The sequence below is a fragment of the Saccostrea cucullata genome, unplaced genomic scaffold, assembly GCF_032062105.1.
Source record: "Saccostrea cucullata isolate Sc308-1 unplaced genomic scaffold, CSIRO_AGI_Scuc_v1 ctg294, whole genome shotgun sequence".
Taxonomy (NCBI): Eukaryota; Metazoa; Mollusca; class Bivalvia; order Ostreida; family Ostreidae; genus Saccostrea; species Saccostrea cuccullata.
Genome location: NW_026936003.1, coordinates 357,129 through 378,823, shown reverse-complemented (window position 1 = coordinate 378,823; position 21,695 = coordinate 357,129). Strand labels below are relative to the sequence as shown.

Genomic DNA, 21,695 nt, shown 5'->3' with positions numbered 1-21,695 from the left:
GGTCATGGGGCCTGGCCCCAGGATCATGAAACGTCTAAGCTTAAGTCAAAATTGCCATGGTGTACTAAAAACTTGTAGAAGTCAAGTACATGTATACCGAAGTTTTTAAAAAATTCTCAATCTTGGTCTACAAACGTGTTCTTATAATAATCCAATGACAAATAAAGATTTTGTAGTTGATTAAAAATTGACACAAGTTTGGTGCATGATCAACTTCACTAATATTGAGTAACAATGTTTTTTAATGACAACTTCAGAGTAGAGTACATATTTTTTTAAACAAATTAATTTTCTTATGACCAATGACAATCTAAGAAGATTTATGAATTCCGTTTTATTAAAAAAAATACCTGACAATAGTTTTAAAAAATCCTGAACCTTAATGCATGTATGTGGTGTACTTATATATGTATGTTTTTGATTTAATTACGTTCTTCGATTTCCGTCTTCAGATCTAGCTATTTATAAAAAGACAAAAGGACAAAGTTTTTTTTGTAGGAAAAATCGTCTTGAAAAAAATCTTCTTCTCAAGAAAGCAAAGTTAAAATTAGTCATATTATTATAGAATCATCGTCAGGTAATGTGGATTCAAATTTGTTAGTTAAGATCTATAGAGAATGGCTTGGGCCTCAAAAAGGCGCCTGAGTTTTGCATTACAATACATAGGAAGAAATCTATATATTCTGCTTATATTAAGAACAACAAGTCTCTGATAAGTAATATTATTATATAGGCATCCCGAAGAAGTGCTCCCCTTCACGGTATACATTTTAATGATTAAGTGTTTTCTTTCTTTTTGCATGCCAATGTGCTCAGGTGAGCAATATTACCCAAGGACCTCTTGGGTCAATTTTGAAGATCTCGAAGGGTGTGAGAGCCATTGTGGTGTATTACAAAGTAACTGCAGTATGCAAGAAGTTGGTTTTTCAATATTTTCTGTTTTCATCGCGCCATAAATTTATTTTCGCTCGACGTTTAAACAGGAATACATGAACTCCAAACTTCACAGATACGAATTTGAATTAGTATGTAAATATATTGTCAGAAGGTTGTTATCCTACTGCTGACTAAAGTTATCAACACTTCTGTGCAGCACATTTATTGTACTGTCAGGCAATGAGAATACACTTTTAAAAAAACTTAACCTCGACCATAACTATTAAAAAGATAATAGTAGCGTCTTCATATTTCACACATTTATTTCATTCGGCAAGACGTTTCTTTGAATACCAAAAAAAATTGCCTATTGATCATGGAATCTGACCTACTTTTGAAAAACTATAGTCTATCTATTATGCTCGAATAGTAGGTGTTCGGGTTTGAACATTTTATATATGTTTTACATTTTTTGAGTACCTAAAGTATGCATGGCCATTTGACATTGACTTCCGAGTTTGACTCACATTAAAAAACAAGAACTGTTTGTCTATCACTGATGCCCCCGCAGGACAGCTTATGACATTTTCCTAAGGTAAAAGTAAAAAAAAAAACTGTTGTTACCCAAAGGACTTTTTTCCACAATGAACACGCCTATTAAATTTGAAAGTCATACTTCTGATGTTCAAAATAAATGCTAAGTTTAAAGTTTTTTAAAGAGTTGGTCAAACTCTAAGGACAAGGTCAAAAAGTCAAACATATCTATCCCCACTGAAAGGTCTTGTCATAATGAATACACGTGTGAAGTATGAAAGCCATAGCAACAATTGTTCAAAATTTATGACCAAAGTTAAAGTGTTATTTTTTAGTAAAAGTGAGTGAAATTCCGAGGTCAAGAATCAAGAAGTCAAATTTGGTGGTACTAGAAGAAAAGTCACATGGAATACATCTATGAAATATAAAAGTCATATCCCCACCCCCTCAAAGGTTATGCGCAAGGTTAAGGTTCTTGCAGACAAGCATACAGACAAACACACAGACAGCCTTCTACATGTAACTAGTCGGACGGACAGGGCGAATACTATTTACCCCCGAATGTTGGAGTACGCCGGCATAAAAAAAATCTTTTCAATGTCAGAACATATGAACGTTTTGCGTTTAGGCTTTCTTTGTTCACATGTATATTCATTGAGACACGTCCTTTCTTTGAAAAGCAACATTTCTGATCTCTCGACTTTTGAGTTTGACTTGCGGGTGAGCAACTTTATAACTTCGTCATACTTGCACACAGTTTTTCACGAACAAATCTTGCTGATCTGCTTATCTTGATTTTGAAATGACGAAGGTATGTGTCATGGATGCCTACATATAGTGTCGAACAACGACAATGACAATGTTTTATTTCCGCTGGTATATTCAAAGTCAGCGACATTACACTTTTTGTCGCCAGCAAAAATGTATAACTCAACATAAATACGGTGGTTTATTTCTTAAATGAATTCATCTGGCAATGGTTATTGCTCCCCCTTATTTCAAAATATAATGATCAATGCAACAATGGTAACTTCAATGTTACAATGATAGAATGATCCAATAAAATAAATCAACTAATAAAATTTTCACTCCACTATAAATGTGAGTTTAAACTATGGCGAAGTAAATCAATATTGTACCATAGTTAGGTTTGATTTCTTTTGTTATAAGTGTGGGTTTTCTGTACATAACCCACACTTTTCTATAACTCCGCCCATCGAGTCGGGACAAAAGAACTATTTATAAAACGATCATGCACGGTTTTTAAATGAAACAATCATATGGGCTTGTTATACCAAATTTAGGAGAGTAAAAAGGAGTAAAAATTTTCAATTGTATACAGCATTTTGTAATAAATAACAGTTAAAAACGGCCATTAATACTTTACATACTTTAGTTAAAAGTGAAGAAAAAACTTCAGAAATCGCTTGATTTTTTTAAACATTTTTTTAAATAGTGTAATGACCAGGGTGACGTTAGCTAAGTAGATTCTAATATATTGTTCTTTTGATAACCAACAAAGGAAACACGGTACATACTTGACGTAAAAGCAAGTGTACACTACTGTACTTGAATAACATTTTCGATTGCGGATCTAATTTTCATTAAAATGAAATATACATAACCCCTAACAAACATTTGAATCAACGTACCACTGTGCACGGCAAAGTTTATATCAGGCTTACAAAAATTTAAGTTAAACCAAGTTCATAATAAATTTAAATTACTAGTATGTAATTTTGACGACTGAAATTTACGAGAAAAAAGAATCATATCAAATTAACATATATCATTGAAACCAAACTCGTTATTTTTTTAATTACATAAATCAAACTTTTTAAACGGGCCTAGATATGTTTATTTTTTATGTCACTTGCGCGGCCCAGTGGTTAAAGCACCTGCCCTAGAGCCCCGAAATAAGGAGTTGAATCCCACTGTGGGACGTGAAGACCTATAAAGTGTAAACAGAGGTACCGTGTCGCAGAAGGTGTTGACAGGAAGATCCCTCACTGTTCAATGACCCTGAGTGCCGAGTATAGGGCAAAATTTGTAGCAAATTTTGGAAAGTATTGTATACAAATCACTTACCCTATGCTCTGAAGGACACGAAGAAGCTTAAAATCATATAAAATCCAAATGCATCTTTGAAACACTTAATGTTTCAATCACACGAACCAGTCCGACCGATTCCTAAGCTGACTTACATGTGAATGATTTTTGAAAACTATGGTACAAGTCATTTACCCCATATCACACTGTTGATTATGTGTAGATACCCGATGGGCGTGGTCATAATGACACGAGGGAGCGTATGGTACAAGTCATTTACCCCATATCACACTGTTGATTATGTGTAGATACCCGCGATGGGCGTGGTCATAATGACAACTCGGGAGCTACGCTCCCTCGTGTCATAATGACCACGCCCATCGGGTATCTACAAATAACCAACAGTATGATATGGGGTAACTACTACAAATTTAGTTTTATGTACATGTACAACCAAATGACAAGAAGAACCGGGCTTTTTGCACTTGCGTAAAAAAATGAAGAAACCCACTTTGCAATCAAAACTTGATTACATTTTTAAATAAATTCAATAAGTTTCATTTGATACCAAAATTTTTAAATTGTATGAAAACAAAAAACTCATAATTTAATCGACATTCACTTTATTTTAAGAGACAGACCAAGGATTTTGGTAAGTTTACAATAATATATACATATATATGCGATCTAATTTATTTTAACTAATTAAGGTATAATGAAACTGTCGACGTTTATGCCGAGCGATGCTGTATTTAAGTCCTTGATGAACCAACATTTTTCATTGGTTTTGGAATTGTATATGACCTGGCTTGCTGTTGCTGACTCGAGGGAAGCACGTGGTCCGTTGCTAATGGAGATTGTTGCGGTATCTCCATTTTTAGTAATAGTGAATTGTAGTTTACTAAGCTCAGCTGAAAGAACAAAATGGGAATTAGTACAGTACTAAAAGAAATCTTATAGCAAACGATTACAATGAATTGACCTTGCAATAAAGTGATCAAAATATCTTGTACTTAAAGGATATGATAAATTATCTTTATAAAGAAGCTTGCATTATATCTAGGCTATCTTAACTTTCTTCAAATGAATCGACATGACAATTTTTTCGTACGGCGTATGTTTTCTTTTAGATAGAGAGAAAGAGAAAGAGAGAGACAGTTAAAATACATACTTAGCAATCCGTTTTGAGTCCACTTTGTGGGTATTTCAACAAAATAGGTGACGACCCCTTCAGCATTACCGTAGACTGTGACGTCTACACCTCTTCCTTGTTTGAATGTTTTACCATCGTTTTTCTTTACAGTAACCAACGTCCTAGGCCTGCCCCACTTCATCTTTCGGTCAACCTTAACTTCATCCACTGAATTTTGACCCATTTTTGCAGTAAATATATACGCTATTTAAAAAGAAAAAGAAATTAAATTTATATAGATATAAAGATATACTTTTAAACGTTAGCATTTCTTTGAAAAAATTCTCTGATAATCAGAAATTTTGAAAGAAATATTGATTACATGTGCTGCGTCGTTTATCCGTTTCTACGTCCAAAAAGTTATATTTGGAATTTGAAGACAGCGGAAGATTAAAACATATGGAGTCCGTCCCTCTGGATGGCCTCATTACAAATGCAGGGGTGGGAGAGGTAGCTACGGAACAGAAAGAAATCATTTTAAACCATATTGAATACCTTTGTAAAGTTAATATACATCTGTCGTTTAATTCAAATTATTTTTTATATGAATAATGGCACGAGGCTAATTAAATGATATTGTCTTGGAGACTATATCTGAAATAAATGTACTAACAATCAAGAAAAAAACATGTGTATATTTAAAAAAGGAAATTGTTCCCATATCTGAACTACAAACTTAGAAAATTATTTTTTCAGAGCTTAAAATACTGGGTATTAACTAAAGTACGTTGGTACTTCAAGCTTGTCATCAAGTATATACCGGGGTGTAACGTAAAATCATATGTAGTGATTTAACCTATAAACCTTTTCTTTTATTTTGATTCTAAAAAGAAAATGAAAATAAAGAATCACATAGAATATTTTAAAACTTTAAAATTATTAAAAATTAAAAAAAAATGTGATGAGATATACCTGTCACAGAGCTCCCTGCTTGAACAGGTTCAGTGGCACCACCTGCAACGACCAAAATTTGGGAGGATATTAATTACTTCCCAAAAATATTTGTACTAAATATGAATAAATATGTAAAAGAAGACTTTAAAATTGATACAGCTTTGAGTTTTAAAAATATGATAAAATATACCAGCAATAGTGCCCCCTGCTTGAACAGGCGGTGACGGTTCAGTTGGGACTTCTGCAAATACCAATATTTTGGATCATTTGAATAATTTCCAAACACTTTTTGATATTTGTACTAAATTAGTTTATATATAAAACATCTAAAATAGTCCAATTTACATTTAATTTAATTAGATTATTCTTTTAGCGCTAGACCGACCAAAATAAAAATTAAGTTTAGTACTCACCTTTCGGACCTGTTGAACCTGCATAAAGAATTGTAAGAAAATAAATCAAAATCAAATAGCAATCAATTTAAATACATAAAAGTGATATTGCAATACTGCAAAGGTAAAACAGGATTCTCCTAAAATTATTTCAAAAACAGACTTTTAAAAGCTGAAAATTCCAAATGAGGAACTGTCTTTGTTACATGTATATACAACTTCTGCATTATGTTTTTCTAGAGAAACATTTGTGATAAAAGCTTATCTTGTTTCATGGAATTTTTTCTTGTGTAAATCAAATTAATGCAACTTGATTATCAATAAAAAATATAAACATTATAAGTATATTGACTTCTATGACGATTGATACTTTTCGTCGGCAAAAATAACTCCAAATACCATTTAGAATATAAGATGAATGTTTAAGCTCAATCGCAAACAAAACAATGTTTTGGCATTGCCCACAAAAAGTGGTTCCCTTAATCTGCGATCGAAGGCGTAGAAACTTCTACTGTTGAATTAGAAGTCTAAAGATCTCTGTCTATTGTGTTTTTTTGTTTACATCCCTCTCGAGAATTTTTCACTCATATGGAGACACAACAACTAGAAGGTGGAGAGCTGCATTTGTACTATACTCTGCACTGAGGGCCATGGAGCATTGAGGGATGTTTTTCCTGCCAGCATCTTTGTTTTATCAAATTAACATGATCTCCCAAATGCTAAAATACCTTTACTTATACCATTTTAACAAAATGCCTTAATGTAAAATTACCTGCATCTGATCCGAGAACCACGCTCTTCCTCCCCGCTCCCCGCTGAAATGCTGTGAACAAAGACAAACGTTTCAATTGTAGCATGAAAGTCAATTAAATAATAACAATAAAAATAAATAAATGCAAAACGTGATACTTTTATATCACTTCAATAAAATTGATTTTCTTACATTAAAAATAGCAGATTTTTTAGATTCCTTTACCTTTTAAAAATGTCGCATATTGGTATAATCTTTACCCTTAAGCTTTGTTTTATATATATATATATATATATATATATATATATATATATATATATATATATATATATATATATATATATTTAACTGATCTCTAGTGAAATGATTTGCTTTTACTGTCTTTCAATGAAAACTTTGATTTGACGTTTAAAAAGAATTTTACCATTAACATTTTTTAAAATTTTAAATCATATTAAAACTAAATTTTCTACAGATATTCGAACAAAAGGCCCATGGGCCACATTGCTCATCGCCTGAACACATGGGCTAGTTAAAATCCACAAATCAGCTCAGTATCGAAAAATCGAAATGTTTACTTGTTGGGGGAGTGGGGGTTTGAATTGCTTACTACTTGAGAATGTCACTGTATCAATAAAGCATACTTGTATAATTTTGCCATACTTGAGAAGAAGCGGTTTAAAGATTTTTCCTATATATTTCTATGTAAAGATTTGATTGCCTATTATAGCCACACCTTACCCCCAGGGGTCATGATATGAACAAGCTTGAATTATAACTCTACCTGAGGATGTTTCCATATTAATATCACCAATCATAGCTTTGCTGATCTTGAGAAGAAGATTTTAAAAAGATTTTTCCTATGTTTTACTTTGTAAAATTTTTATCAGCTATTGTGGTCCCGCCATATCATTGGGGGTCATGTTTTGAAAAGAATTGAATCTACACTACCTGAGGATGCTTCCACATGAGTTTTATTTTTCCTGGTCCATTGGATCTGGAGAAGATTTTTAAAAAAAAAATCCTATATATTCCTATGTAAAACTTTTACCAGCCATTTTGGCCCCGCCCTACCCCTGGATTTCTTCCCTGTCCTCATGATTTGAACAAACTTGAATCTACACTACCTGAGGATGCTTCCATATGAGTTTCATTTTTCCTGGTCCAATGGTTCTGAAGAAGATTTTTAAAACAATTTTCCTATATATTCTCATGTAAAACTTGGATCAGCCATTGTTGCACTGGCCTATCCCCGGGGGTCATGATTTGTACAAATTTGAAATTATTCTACCTAACGATGCTTCCACATACGTTTCATCTTTCCTAGCACAATGGTTCTGGAGAAGATTTTTAAAAGATGCCATTAATTTTTCATCAATTCATGATTATCTAAAGTTGGAACAGGGCTTGGCACTTTATGTGAACAAAGTTGAATCCCCTTTACCTAAGGATACTTTGTTGCAAGTTTGGTTGAAAGTGACACAGTGGTTCTTGAGAAGAAAATGAAAATGTGAAAAGTTTACGACGACAACGACAGAAAAGCTCACTTGAGCCTTTGGCTCAGGTGAGCTAAAAATAGATTGAAGTTATTCGAGTCAAACAATTGAAATATACATGTATATTCACATTAATAAATGAATTGGTAAACTTTGACAATCTAACATAAGCTACTTGAATAGCTGTTTGCAAGCTAGGTGTTATTAAGTATATTATGGAAACGTTTTTATTAATGGGGAAGACGCTAGAAACTGTATGTGAAACGAAAAGACATAGTAAATTTAGGCAATTATCTCGACGCTGTTTTTGACGTTTCAATATTGTTAGCTGTGTTTTTTGGTTGCTTTTTAAATTTGCTAACATGAATTACATTTAATCAAATGAAATGGAACTTTACATTTCAACAAAAAGTTTCTGAAAATATTTTCTTATAATGATAATGATATGATGTGGAGCTTTGTTGATGCATTTTCTGAATGACCTGCGTATTTATATACATGCATATAATAAATTGTCCAAGTTATAACATGAATGTAGTTAAATCAGTTGAAAAACACTGTTATTTGATCAAATGAGTCCTGTCTCTGTAAGAAACTTTCTGAACTCCTTCGTCTTCATCTTCACAGCACAAATAATTGCGTCATCGTGTAACACAAATACAAATATACTAGTACACTAAGATTCTTCCTTAGCACTTTTTAACATAACAATGGATTTGAATGTTAAGTTTTGGATAAACAAAGACACTGACTCTAACCATTGTTTAAAATGTATACTAAAAGAAAGAAGAAAAGGTTGTATGATTGTATTTTGCAATATTTTGTTTGCTAACGAACCTTCAGGTAAAAACTTAAACATGATTAAAAATGTGTAGCTTTAAACTCTAATTCTGATATTCTGATATGCGACATTTTACGAAATATTAATAGTTACTTAAATTCACTAGATTTATCCCGGTGAACTCGAAACAAGACACCAAAGAGTTTACCACGATGTTTCATATTTTGATACCACCACTTTCTCCTTCTATGCATCTGACCACACCTCTAAGTCGTCTGTTTTTTGTGGATTCGTTTAGTTTGTAACTTTTTTAAAACAAAATCTACCAGTGTTCTACTTACTTTTTAAAAACAAATGAATAGACGTACATGTATTAGTATTAGTATTAGTAAGGTTTCACGCTCTGATAAATATATATCTTATATAGAAGTAATAATAATAATGTAGTACTTTACCGCCAATTGGAACTGAAAAATAAAAAGAAGGTGCTGTGTGAATTTAAGTTCAAAACTTTTAACATTTAACTTTAATCAGTTATGTTTATGAAGTAATAATCGTACAAGATAATATGTTTACATATACAAATATATCTGTATATTTATATATATGTAAACACCGTTCATAAACAAATCTTTAATAGTGAAAAAAGAAATAAGTAACTAATCATTTTACATCAATTACATCGATATCATATCACAATATTTATAAATCTTATAGGCATGCGTTGCGAGAGAGAAGCATGGATGAGTGTGTTCACGTGACTTTCCTTTGACAATGTGAGCTCGAGTGAACAATAGCAAAAACTTACAGCCACCAAGATGCTTGTCGATGAAGCCCGGATTGATTGGTTGACCTGGCGGGGGGAACGGGGGTGCTGTGTAAACAATAAACTTTTAAACATTTGCTGAAGATGAATTTTCTACATAGCAAAATATCTGCAAGAACTTTACCCTTGGTTAAAGAAAAAAATATATATACTTAATACTTTTTTAAAAAATCAGTGAAAACAAATAAATTTTTAAAAGTCATAATCACTTTTTTGTATTTTTATTCACCAGTCTTTTAAATGACGGTGATCAATTCCTGAAATTTTCCCAATAGTAAGTTGTTGAACGAAGTATAAAAAATATGTATATTACCGAACGAAATAAAACTGAAAAATATTTTTATGATCAAGTACAAATGCCTCAGAACGCTGATATATTATATGCATCTACATACTGAATTCCAAGTTTTTCATGTTTACCATATATTGGGTTGCTTGTTTCTGATATCCTTTAAAGGAAAGTGAAGCTATTTCTGGGGAACATATATGTTCATTTTAATTACGTAAATGTTATTGCTTTCCATTAATTTTCAGTTTTGAAAAAAAATCACACAAAGAGATAACGTATAAACATACATGTATGTACTTCGATAATATTGAAAAGACTATTAAAAGAATAAAATTTGATTCTCAGAAGACACTCTTCTATGAAGCTTACAAATGTAAACATCTGTCCGACAAAAAGTCAATTGCAATTTGCCGCTAGTGTGTTTCAATCAATTCAGTCATATATTTTTAAGTTATATGATGCATTTGTTTTTTTTTTTAGATTGATGACAAAATCCCGTATTTACCTAACAGAAGATTGATAACAACAACCATCTGCTGTGCTTTGTTTAACATAGCCTTAAAGTGTTTTACTTCAGTACAATCTGAATAAAATTTCATGTGTATATTTTGCCAAATATAACAATTTTATTCTCAGTGTCTAATTTATAAAACGTTTGATTGAAGACAGTGCCGATGACGCAAAATGAGGCCAATGATCATGTTTGAGATGCATGATTGTTTGTCAGTTTTAAGGCGGCGTGGACTTGAACATAACAGTCCATGGAAAAGCAAAAGACTGTGTTAATATCAAGCTCAAGCACTTTCTTTTGTTAAGAAAACAACTGCAAATAAATGTGCATTATACTCACGTGGAGCTCCTCCACCTGGCAGTGGCGGAATTATTCCTCCTGGTGGAATAACACCTCCTGGCGGAATAATTCCTCCGGGTGCTCCACCTGTCATTGAAATAAATGAAAATAAATATAGTAAGCTCTTTAATACCTTAAAAACTCAACATATTTGTATGTGAATAAGGAATTACCTGCTCGTGGAATTGCTCCACATGTACAAGGTTCTACTTGTTTCCTGTCTGGCAAGGTTACGATCATTGATGTAAGTGGTGTCACAAATTGGTACTATAGGTGGAAAAACGTTTGAAAATAATTTAATATTACGATATTAGAGTATGTTTAGAAAGCATAATAAAAAAGAATAAAATGTTAAATGCCTTTTAAAATCAGACGAGTCCACATTTAATGTAAGATTTACTTTTAACTATAACTTTTTGTATCAGTAAGACTGAGATCCAAGGGGGGTCGTCTAAGTTACTGAGTATATGACGGGGAACCTTGTGTATAAATGAAAGTCTACCTTAAGAGCTTTTTTAATTATTTCGCCTTCTATCTGTAGTATTTCCTGAATGACATCTGTAGTTTCCCTTTTTCTCAGTAGTTGCTTAATGGTCAAGTAAGCCCATAGTTTCTCCATCATCCCAGGGTGACGTTGTCCAGGAGGCAATCCTTGGTTTTCAGAGGGAAGGATTTTACACTGATTCGGGGGGTAAGGTAAATTAAAAGTACCGTTGTACCTTTTGGCTGTAATTGCCATACCTTGCTGCAAAAGGTTGAGATCATTCACCTGGCCCGCAACGACGAGCTCTGTTCCTCCAAAGTAATTTTCAAAGTGTTTGTTAGTAACTGTAGTGTCGTATAAGGCACCATCCAGGTATTTGAAGTCAACATCTTCCAGAAGAATGCTTGAGATCTCCTCGTAGAATCCAGTAATTTGCAATGTTGCATCAGATTGTTCATATATTTTTCTTGCAAATCCAAAGTTATGTGCAGCAATTCTCTTCATAATACCATAGTCTGCTTCTTCTCCAAAAGCGAGGGTAAAGATAGGAATATTCCAGGCCGAGTTGGCGTTCACGATGTTTTCCAAAATTCTTTCTGGGTTTCTTTCGCCTATTGTAGGTTTTCCGTCGGTTAAGAAAATCATCATTGCAGGTCGATCGCCAACATGCTGTGTATTGAATTCCCTAAACCCATCAACAAAGGCGCGGTTAATATTCGTTCCTACAAAAAACTTTACAACCTTTAAAACAAATCATTTTAAAACAAGTTATGTTATCCTCTATTATAGTTATAACTTTCAATTTCAATATATATAGCAGTATTTAGGTATGTACAGTTATATTATTTGTTTCTCATCAATTGCTTAGACTTTTGTTTTCACAAACTTCACAAAGCTGCAAGAAATCATTAATTTGATGTTCTAAATTTCAAATCTAATACAGAAAATATGTAAAATTAACCAAAAGTATTTATTACACGTCCATTTACCTCCATACGGCATCTGACTTCTGACATACTGCTTGGCATCTGCAATAACATTAGGAGTGGCTGGTGCCAATCCCCTATTCATCCACCTAAATCCATCTCTTGCTTTCCAGGAATGAACGTTAGCCGAAAAAGAAATCATCAAAATTCTGTCCTCGGGTTTAACATCATCTAAAATCCTATAAAGGGCAGCCTGAAGTTGGCTCATTTTCCGACCTAACATTGAACCACTCTTGTCAAAGATCAAAACGATGTCTGTCGGTATGGGTGGCAAATTAGGAGCACTATAATGGACAAAGTAGCCGTCCATAACCTGTAATAATTCAAATGAAATCAGCAATTTATTGTGAAATATTAATGAAATGTGAAAACAACCTGTTGCCTAAATTTTACAAAATTAAAGAAGAAAACTCTATTACTATTTTATTTTCATTTTTGATTAAGATAAAAGCATCAGTTTTGTCAACGACATGTATATTTGATAAGTAATGAATTTACAAGTTCATAGCAGTTGGCAATCAAAATGACAACCTAATTTGGTTATATCTGTTCATATTGAAAGATAAATTCTTTAAAGACGAAAGTCAAAAAGAGCTTCCCGAACATTTCTTACTTACCAGAATTTCGCCAGCATCAAGGGATCTTTCGATGTCATATTGGACGATAAATTTACCGGATAGCCCATACTCAGAAAGTTCTACCTGTTGTCTAAGTGTGGGTTGGTATGTCACTATTGCTTGGTTTCCGGTTGGTAAGAATTCTACAGTTGCCAAATCATTGGTGCCTGAAAAATAAAGAAACAAGGACTTGTTTTTTTTTAACCTGAATCATAATCAATATGAATTTATAATTTAATTTACCCTTTTTGAAATGAGAGAGTTAAAAAAATCTTCTGGTCCATTTGTTATTTAAATTTTACTCTGAAATCGTCGCTTTGAAAAGACATTTACTGTCACAAAACAAAAAAAAATTTAATACTATTAAGATAAAATGTATTTTTTGGGGGGACATAAGATACTCCATGTCCCCATGTTGCTGACAGTTCAACAATATGTCCACATACAACTACAATTAAATACCTTGGGTAAATAAGGCTTTTGCAATTACTATACACATGTAACCTACACGTTTAAATATGTTTAACATTGTTTAACACGGATAACATTCTTTCAAATAGCGACATTATCTGTTGAAAAAGTCATACTTTTCTGTAGTGTTTTAGCTACAAAAAAATACTATTCTGTAGCCGTGATATAATCTTCAGATTTATACATCTCACTGCAAATAAAAGCCGTAGTGTATCATATTCTTAATTCCGGTATTCAAAATGCATAATTATGTATTAAACCTATAAAAACGATATAGGGTGAATTCACCATGCATCGGACACATACCTTGCTTCGGACAACTTTAGACAATAAATTCTCTTTCAACTTAAGAGTTCCGTGTATTTATTTGTTTCTGTCCAGAAGCTGAAGATTTAAATTTTTTAATGATACCGATTGTTATTATCATGTTGTGATAAAAATATTCCGAGAATGGCCTTGAACTTACGTCATATTTTACATCATCAAAGGGGAATAACCAGAAATTTATGATTTTTCGATTTTTAGAGTTATCGTTCTTAAAATTCGACTTCAGCGGAACGAGTCAGACTTTGGTAAATAAAGTCAAAGATTGGTAATTTTACATAAATTTTAAAGAAATTTCACTTCAATGTTCGTATAATTCTTTATAGAACTGGTTTTCACTAGTATGTTCATTTCTCCGTACATCGGACACAAATTAACCATGCATCGGACACTTTCCGATGCAATGGTAAGTACTACCATTTTCATACAGAACCCATCTGATAGCTGTTTTTTGCGGAAAAGGAAAATAAAAACTCTATATTTTCAGTCAAAATACAAGTTATCGATATAAGACGTCTGCAATTTGACTCAATTTATTTCTACAAACCAGAGTATGATAAACCATGAAAAAAAGGGCGCGAATTACCGCATTATAAGCACTTTGAAGCATTTCTAAGGCAGACTGAGGTCTCTTGAATCGTTCTACATTTGTGCAATGATATCGTCAATGAAATTTAAGTTGAGGGTTATTTCTTCGATAAAAGATAAAAATATATTCATATCAAGCATTTTAAAGCACTTTGATAAAGGTATGATATTTTTCTGGTCAAAATACCGTCTGTCCGATGCATGGTAAACAATGTCCGATCCATGGTGAATTTTGAGTTATCACTAAAAACTCGATTTTTGATGATATTTTCTCAATAAAGGGCATATAATTATGTCCCAAAATAGTATTTTAATTACAAACTAAATGTTAAACTCCATTTTGATAATTTTCCGTCTGTAGCGATATCGCTAGAACTTGCTGAAGTACAAGGGTATCCGATGCATGGTGAATTCACCCTAAATTAGTTTTCTTTCTCTTAAATTTTCTACATAAAGATTCAAAAAATCTTCAACACTCAAAACTTCATAGAGTTAAAATTTTCCAGGGTGAGCTTGAATCTTGAGGTTGAAGTAAAAATAATCTCTCGTGTAATTTTCCAATTAAGGTCAGACGACAACGTTCCTCAAAAATGTTAAAATTTCTAAAGATTTTGATTTGAAAATGAATGCAAAAATGTATATTCTAGGAAAGTGCCGTCTAATTTAGGACAATAATAACTCTAGAACTTGTATTTATTTAAACATTTCTCAGAAACTACCTGACTGATGCCAGCTGACTTACCCAATGGGCCCTCTGTTAATATATCCGTTTGCAGAGGTGGTATTTTGATTGGGTTAATTTTCTGAGACTCTGTGATCATCACACTTATAAGGAAGTCTTCGATTGGCATGCCAGGACTCAAGAAGATCACGTGATTATAAAATCCCTTTACCCTTCTCAGGAGTTCTCTGTATGTTAACTCGAACTTCACCTCCTCGAAAGCAGCAACATTAAGTTGAACTTGGAAGCTGTTTGTGCTTCTTGGCCTATTATTATTATTATAGAAAAGATTCTTAGGAAAGAGGTGTAGCAAATTATTAAAAGTGGTTATATTTCAGACAATTTTAACAAACGAACTGTAAAATTGAATGATATACTGTAAACCAACTTTTAGTCGCGTGCGGGAAATTTTCGCGATGTTCGCGATCGAGAGCTTTGTCATCGCGAATATTTCTCGCCGTTAACCGGTCCTTAAAGTCTCTGTGTTAATTAATAAGAAATCCAAAATCGGCTTGATCGCGAAAATTAATCGTCGTGAACTAGTTTAACCCTGTGAATCGCGAAATAAAGTCGTCGCGAATAAAAGTTGCTTTACAGTATTACATGTTTATATTTGATTGTCCACTAGGTTTTGTTGAATATTTGTACATAACTATCGTTCTGTGAAGGAATTCATGATAAATTATAAATATTACATTAATAGATATTCCTGAAATTCTTTAAGATCAAAAGATTGAAGAAAATATGACCTAAAAATGTCTTTAAACCGGATACATATTGGATTTTACGTTCCTTTTGTGATAAACAACATAGGAAATTAGTATAAGGTCCTATAATGATTCGCAACAATAAAGCAAAAAAAAAAGTAATAACGTTTTATGTCAATTTTGGTAAATGGGAATCTTTACTTACCTTGTAACTATGTGCCCTGCAGTTCTGCCCTGCATCTGGGCTTCCTCGAATTCTCGACGAGCAATCTCTCTTTCTTTTATTCTACCAAGATATTCTTTACCCTTGACGATCCTAAATAAGTAAGTTTTCTATTACTGACAAGTAATTTTTCTAAATTATCAAATTGTTATGTTACATAGAGTAAAGAAATCTCTGTACATCGTATAAACAAGTTATCTATATTTCATTTGAATATAATAAGACCCTTTTATTTAGTTTTTGCACTTGTATTGCCACTTAATTTCCCATGAAGCTTTTTTGAGGGGTAATAACATTTATATGAAAAGTGAACATGACATGTATAAATAAAATACCCTATGTTCAGTTCGATGGATTGTGATTGAAATATTTTTGTGTTCCTGGCATGATTTAGAGATAATAAAATGGCATATGCTTCGGGGGTTAATATGAATACAATCCTACGTGATTGATAAGAAAAACGATAAAAGCGCCATTACTTTAATTAAGCAAATTATTTGAATGTTATTGCGTACAATACATTCTTCTTAAAATAAATACATGAATATTATTTTTACAGAGTTCAAAATTCACAGGATTAAATTATTGAAAATTGACTAAAAGTATACTGAAATGTGACTGAATGACAAAAGCTCCTAACTTTTCTGTCTACAAAGACAAAGACAAACAATTTCTAGGTACAAGTACTAAGGCACGCATATATCATACCACTATTTACTGGCTATGAGGACAATAGGTTTATCGTCCCCCATATTTCCCGAGGCGCAACCGAGGGAAATAGTTTGCTGTCCAGGGGGACGATAAACTTGCTATTGTCCGAATAGTCTGTAAATAGGTGTTTTATTATACCGATGCTGGCTGTACTTCTGAAACGTCATAATATATACGTCACAATCCGTGTAAAATCAGAAGTTTTCGGGATGAAAAGCGAGGGAAACAGAATGCTGCCGGTGAATAGTTTGATGACTATTTCACCATGGGCAGATAGCACAAAAACTATTTCACGGTAGGGGCTGTTTGGAAAAGATAGCATGTTTATTCGTCATATTTTATATAGAACAAATTCACAGAGGTATATATATATATATATATATATATATATATATATATATATATATATATATATATATATATATATATATATATATATATATATATATATCCTTTAAAACAAGTGTCAAATTCTAAACAGAACTAACATGCTTGCATCTTCTGATATTAATTAAACCCTTTCAGTGCAATATGTTTGGCAAGTCTTTGAAATGAAATATTTGGAGATAATTCTTAAGTATTCGACCTCAAAAGTCTATTAAGGACGTTCGATCCTGAGATTTTGAGCGTAATTTGGTCAGGTCCTTTATTTATAAAATTCTGCATCATTTTTTAAGTTCTAACATTAAATCTGAATTCTACGGTGCAAATTTAACTATATTCAATGAAAAAACCGCGATTAAACTCTATTCAAGTAGAATTAAGATAGGGACTATATTTTGTGGCGGAAGGTTTTTTAGACGACAATGATCAGTTTTTCCATTTTGAACTATAACAGCACTGTTAATTTTGGATTCATATTTTTCCATCCTGGTTGCACAAAAAGCCGTTTCTTGCAGTTAAATGTGTTATGCTGGTTCTGAAATATCTATTAAATTATTTCTTATGAATTCTATCAACAAAGTGTGACTAATATAGTAAACATATTCTGAAAATCCGGGGGAAAATTGAGCCAATTTTAACGTAAAATTGACACTTTTTTAGTAATATCTGAAAATTAATATCATATACCCCCGCTTTTGATGTTCTTTTCTAAATATTCAAGATAAATTTGGCCTATTTGCTTAAAATCTGAAAAAAAAATTAAGACTTTAAAATAATTTTCTTGCTAATTAAATTTTCAATGCCAGAAAAATCACTTTTTATTAGTGCAGAAAGGTGAAATAATTGATTATGCGAAGCAATTCATAACTTTTTTTAGTCACAATTTTTAAGTGTATTTTTTAAAACAAACTTAGAGTTCATTTTGTTTCATGCTTTAATTGGATGAAAATATTGGAGGGAAAACGTCAAAAATATAGTTTTTGATTAAGACACAACTTTCAGTGCAAAAAGGTCATATTAAATGTACTGTAGCACCAAAAGAAGCGTATTGACCCCCATTTTTTGATTTGAATTTTACTTAAGCTATGTATGTAGAAAAACTAAAAATATACTTGGCAAAAAAGTTTAAGACTTTAAATATCAGGATCGAACGTCGTTAAACATTACAAAACAGGAGCAGTGTAAAATACCGTGCGGACCTCTGAAACGTCAGAGATGCGATCAGGTGCCACAAAATAGTGAGCATACCATGTTACAACGCCGTATTCTCCTTGTCAGGATCGAAAAATAACGGGAAAAATCTGTGGACAACTAAGTGTGTAAATAATGGCCTAACAATTAGTATAAAAAAATCAGTCGGCATTTGATTTAATGATTAATTGTATTTACTGACAAGGACATTGTATCAACCATAGAACGTATAAAATGATGGCTTAAAAAGAGACTTCTGATATTCTTGCTTGATCTATTGAACTTCAACTTCATTAAACATTTAACAGAAGCTAAAAGAAAGCCTTACAATTTGAAAGAAGAAATAAAGGCCTCCTCTGGTAAGTCCATGTCAAACCGAAGATCTGCTGGCCAGCTATCATTGTTTGATATTTTACTTGTGACTATCGTCCGGGAGAAACGGTAGTCAATCTCTGATACTACATGAAGGTAAGTAATCTATGAAAATATATATATATATATGGAAGTTCATCATAAGTATAACATGTATATAAAGCTTATAAATAGCAAGCCATTGGAAATCTTAATATCCCGAAATTCATTTCAAAGGTTAAAATCAAGAAAACAAGAGTACAAAATTGTTATTGTCTTGATTGAATGGAAAAAAAATGTTAAAGTCTTGATTTAAAAAGATAAGACTTATCTGAATTTATTAAAATAGCAATGTACATATTTATAAATACAGTGATAAAGATAGAAGAAAAAGATATGCCATACCCTATATGCATATGTTATAGTCCATAATATGGGTAATACAAAAAGTATACCCAGTAACTTCTTCATGTTTCTGAATTCACACTAACAAACCTTGTGTATTTTTTTAAATATATAAACAAGACACAAGATTGCGAAACAAAGTGGATTTTGATTGGTTGATGCGACAGGAATTTCAAATTTTGACGGACCTCATATGTTAACATGACCGTGTGTATCGAAGATTCCTCGAAGGGATAATGCATCATAGGATTCCAGAATGATTATCATATTTTTACATAAAGTACAAAAACGTGATTATCTGCATATTTAAGGATCTTGATCAATCTGATGGATATTGTTATAACAAACGAGCATGGTTTGTGTTAAGATGACTTTTGATATTCGATGTTCATTTCAGGAGAAGTATTTTAAAATTAACAATGTCCTTTATATTAATTTAAGTCGGATAGGTCAAATACATTTACAAGAAATCAAGAAACACATGTTGCAATTATGATGTATTAAAAAGGTTAATGAATGGCTTAAAATGTCAATTTTTACCGATATTAAGGCAATGTCCCTTGGGATACTGCCCCTGTTCTTTTTTTTTTTTTTTTAGCGAGGGTCATTGTGGTACATAACTATATACATTATGTAGGTAGACAAAAAAATTGTCTACTTGTGATTTCTGAAAATAATGAAGTTAAATTGCAACAACTTCAATTTTGAAAACAGAAGGCTTTTGTTGTTGAAAACGTAATATTTGTTTTATGCGTTTTAGTACGTGATTAAAATGGTCATGCGTCATTCTGTCATTGAAATGTCGTAAATGATTTATAAAATGTGCAGCGATAAAACAAATAAATACGACAAGCCTATATCAGTGTATTTTCGCTGTAATAAAAATAAATTTACCTTCTGAATGCATATGATGTATATTTGCTTGTTTGCTTTTTTTAATATAAGGATCATGCACATATTGTTATCAACAGCAAAGTAGATCAATAAGAGGGGATAACTTTCCTCTGCATATCGGTACTTTTGTTTTGAACATTTTTTTTTGAACATATCATATAAGAGATTTATTGATTTAATGTTTGACCATTTTCTGCTTGGCTACTTTCTTTATGTCTCTCACCCTTCACTTCCTTTTTTGAAATTAGTTGATATTCATTGTCTATTTTTTAAATATAAATTCTGAAATAATTAGCATTTGCTCTGCATTTCTAAAGTCTTTTGAAAAGTATTGGATTTGCTGTAAAATTTAAACTTTAATTTACATTTTATCTTACTTCATTAATACTACTCTGTCATGTTTATTAAAATTATATTTTTCGAAAATATTGAGAGGTTCATGTGGCATAATGATTGTCGAAATATAGATTAAAGTTTGTGACCTCATGGAACTTTATTTTAAATTGTATAATAGACCTTTAAAACTTTAAATGGAAAAGATGAAAAAAAGATCAATCTAGCAGATGTGTAGATAAACACTGAATTGTCGACGATTTTTTTTCTTCATTTTTCAATTATTACAAGGAGCACACGGCGGATGTAACCGTTCGGGAATGCTCACTCCTCCATGGACCTGATCCCACCTCTGATGTTCTGGAGGCCCGTGTTGGGGGGGGGGGGTTAATTAATAAAAGGTGTGGCAAGAGTTAGAATTAAGTACGTAATTTTACTTTCATCAAAAAATTTTTTCAATGCAGTAAAAAGTCAGAATACTGAAAGCGCAAAAACTGAAAAGTGTTATAATGGAATCAAAAATTAAGACAGTCTTCCCTACCAGTCTATTGCATAAGCACAGTTGGAGCCAGGATTCTTCATTTTATACGTGTTTTACATAAAATGTGTTCCTTAAATGAAGTTTTTATAAGGAGTGCAATAGACGCTGAAATAGGATATCAGCTAAAATATGTACTTTAGCAATGTCTTGTACTTCTAAGCAGAAGATTGATGGACTGTTGTTCTTTTTATTGACTGCCGGTTTCCACTGTCTATTAAGGTGGCAATTAATAAAAGAGACATGGTTTGAATCAGAACTGTTTATGTTTGGTTGATAAACAAAAGACAAGAGGCTCTTGGGCCTTAAGGTCAAAATCGAGTACATAAAAAATGCCTACAGATAAATCAAATTTGAGAAATAAATTCCGTTAATGATGCTGTATAACTTAAGGTGGCCAAATAAGGTGTTTCGGATCATAGTTTGATCGTAAACAAGATGAAAAAACCATATTTCACACTGTCAATTTCAATGAAAAATTAAGAAAACCAGTCATCAATTTGGTCATTTTTCATATTCGACATGTATGAATTTATCCAGATTGCCTACAGTCTTTAAGAAAACGGTGATTTGTATGGTCATGGCCTCTTTTTTTTTAGATATTGTTAAATTTTATATCAGGATTACTTATCATTTGATTACAAATTGAATGCCATGAAAAACTCTATTTTCTACAAAATTCTGCTAAAGTTGAAAAGTACGGGAAAAAGAAAGTTGAAATTGATTATGACGTCATAACGGATCTGGCACCAAAAAAAAGTCATTTACTGTAAAATCACATATTTTCGAGGGGTCAAATTTTCGTGGTTTGAGAAAAAAAGAGGGCGTAGGGATATA

At 32.1% G+C, this 21,695-nt stretch overlaps 2 protein-coding genes across 4 annotated transcripts in view; both read right to left on the bottom strand.

Annotated features, from left to right (window-relative positions):
• The window catches only part of LOC134244524 (uncharacterized), a 34,674-nt gene extending 15,456 nt beyond the window's left edge, over window positions 1–19,218 (bottom strand). Inside the window, exons 1-20 of the mRNA XM_062726785.1 lie at window positions 19,094–19,218; window positions 18,666–18,814; window positions 16,034–16,144; window positions 15,143–15,387; window positions 13,018–13,184; window positions 12,404–12,713; window positions 11,433–12,136; window positions 11,104–11,197; window positions 10,931–11,017; window positions 9,647–9,839; window positions 9,197–9,270; window positions 6,710–6,760; window positions 5,959–5,976; window positions 5,736–5,786; window positions 5,564–5,605; window positions 4,974–5,105; window positions 4,631–4,855; window positions 4,264–4,370; window positions 3,772–3,847; window positions 3,499–3,506 (exon numbers count right to left, since the gene is read on the bottom strand). Coding sequence (XP_062582769.1) covers window positions 3,499–3,506; window positions 3,772–3,847; window positions 4,264–4,370; window positions 4,631–4,855; window positions 4,974–5,105; window positions 5,564–5,605; window positions 5,736–5,786; window positions 5,959–5,976; window positions 6,710–6,760; window positions 9,197–9,270; window positions 9,647–9,839; window positions 10,931–11,017; window positions 11,104–11,197; window positions 11,433–12,136; window positions 12,404–12,713; window positions 13,018–13,184; window positions 15,143–15,387; window positions 16,034–16,144; window positions 18,666–18,814; window positions 19,094–19,159 — 2,910 coding nt within the window. The 5' untranslated portion in view covers window positions 19,160–19,218. The remainder of the gene's footprint in view (window positions 1–3,498; window positions 3,507–3,771; window positions 3,848–4,263; window positions 4,371–4,630; window positions 4,856–4,973; window positions 5,106–5,563; window positions 5,606–5,735; window positions 5,787–5,958; window positions 5,977–6,709; window positions 6,761–9,196; window positions 9,271–9,646; window positions 9,840–10,930; window positions 11,018–11,103; window positions 11,198–11,432; window positions 12,137–12,403; window positions 12,714–13,017; window positions 13,185–15,142; window positions 15,388–16,033; window positions 16,145–18,665; window positions 18,815–19,093) is intronic.
• Window positions 4,066–6,808, bottom strand: LOC134244540 (uncharacterized). 3 transcript variants are annotated; one of them, XM_062726800.1, is made up of 7 exons: window positions 6,710–6,808; window positions 5,959–5,976; window positions 5,736–5,786; window positions 5,564–5,605; window positions 4,974–5,105; window positions 4,631–4,855; window positions 4,066–4,370 (listed from the first exon to the last, which is right to left on the bottom strand). In XM_062726800.1, the coding sequence occupies exons 1-7, from the start codon at window positions 6,792–6,794 to the stop codon at window positions 4,165–4,167; spliced, it is 759 nt and encodes a 252-aa protein (XP_062582784.1). In that variant the 5' UTR covers window positions 6,795–6,808; the 3' UTR covers window positions 4,066–4,164. The 3 variants fall into 3 exon arrangements, with proteins under 3 accessions (XP_062582784.1, XP_062582785.1, XP_062582786.1); XM_062726801.1 differs by lacking the exon at window positions 5,564–5,605; XM_062726802.1 differs by lacking the exon at window positions 5,736–5,786.
• Window positions 19,219–21,695: the final 2,477 nt, after the last annotated feature.

Bases quoted from the DNA above. Each gene is read 5' to 3' on its own strand.
- LOC134244540 (XM_062726800.1), bottom strand. From the start codon at position 6,794: ATGCTACAATTGAAACGTTTGTCTTTGTTCACAGCATTTCAGCGGGGA. The intron at 4,856-4,973 runs GTAATCAATATT...CTTTTTAAATAG, and splicing joins GGATAAACGACGCAGCACAT to CGTATATATTTACTGCAAAA. The intron at 4,371-4,630 runs GTATGTATTTTA...TTGTTCTTTCAG, and splicing joins GACTCAAAACGGATTGCTAA to CTGAGCTTAGTAAACTACAA.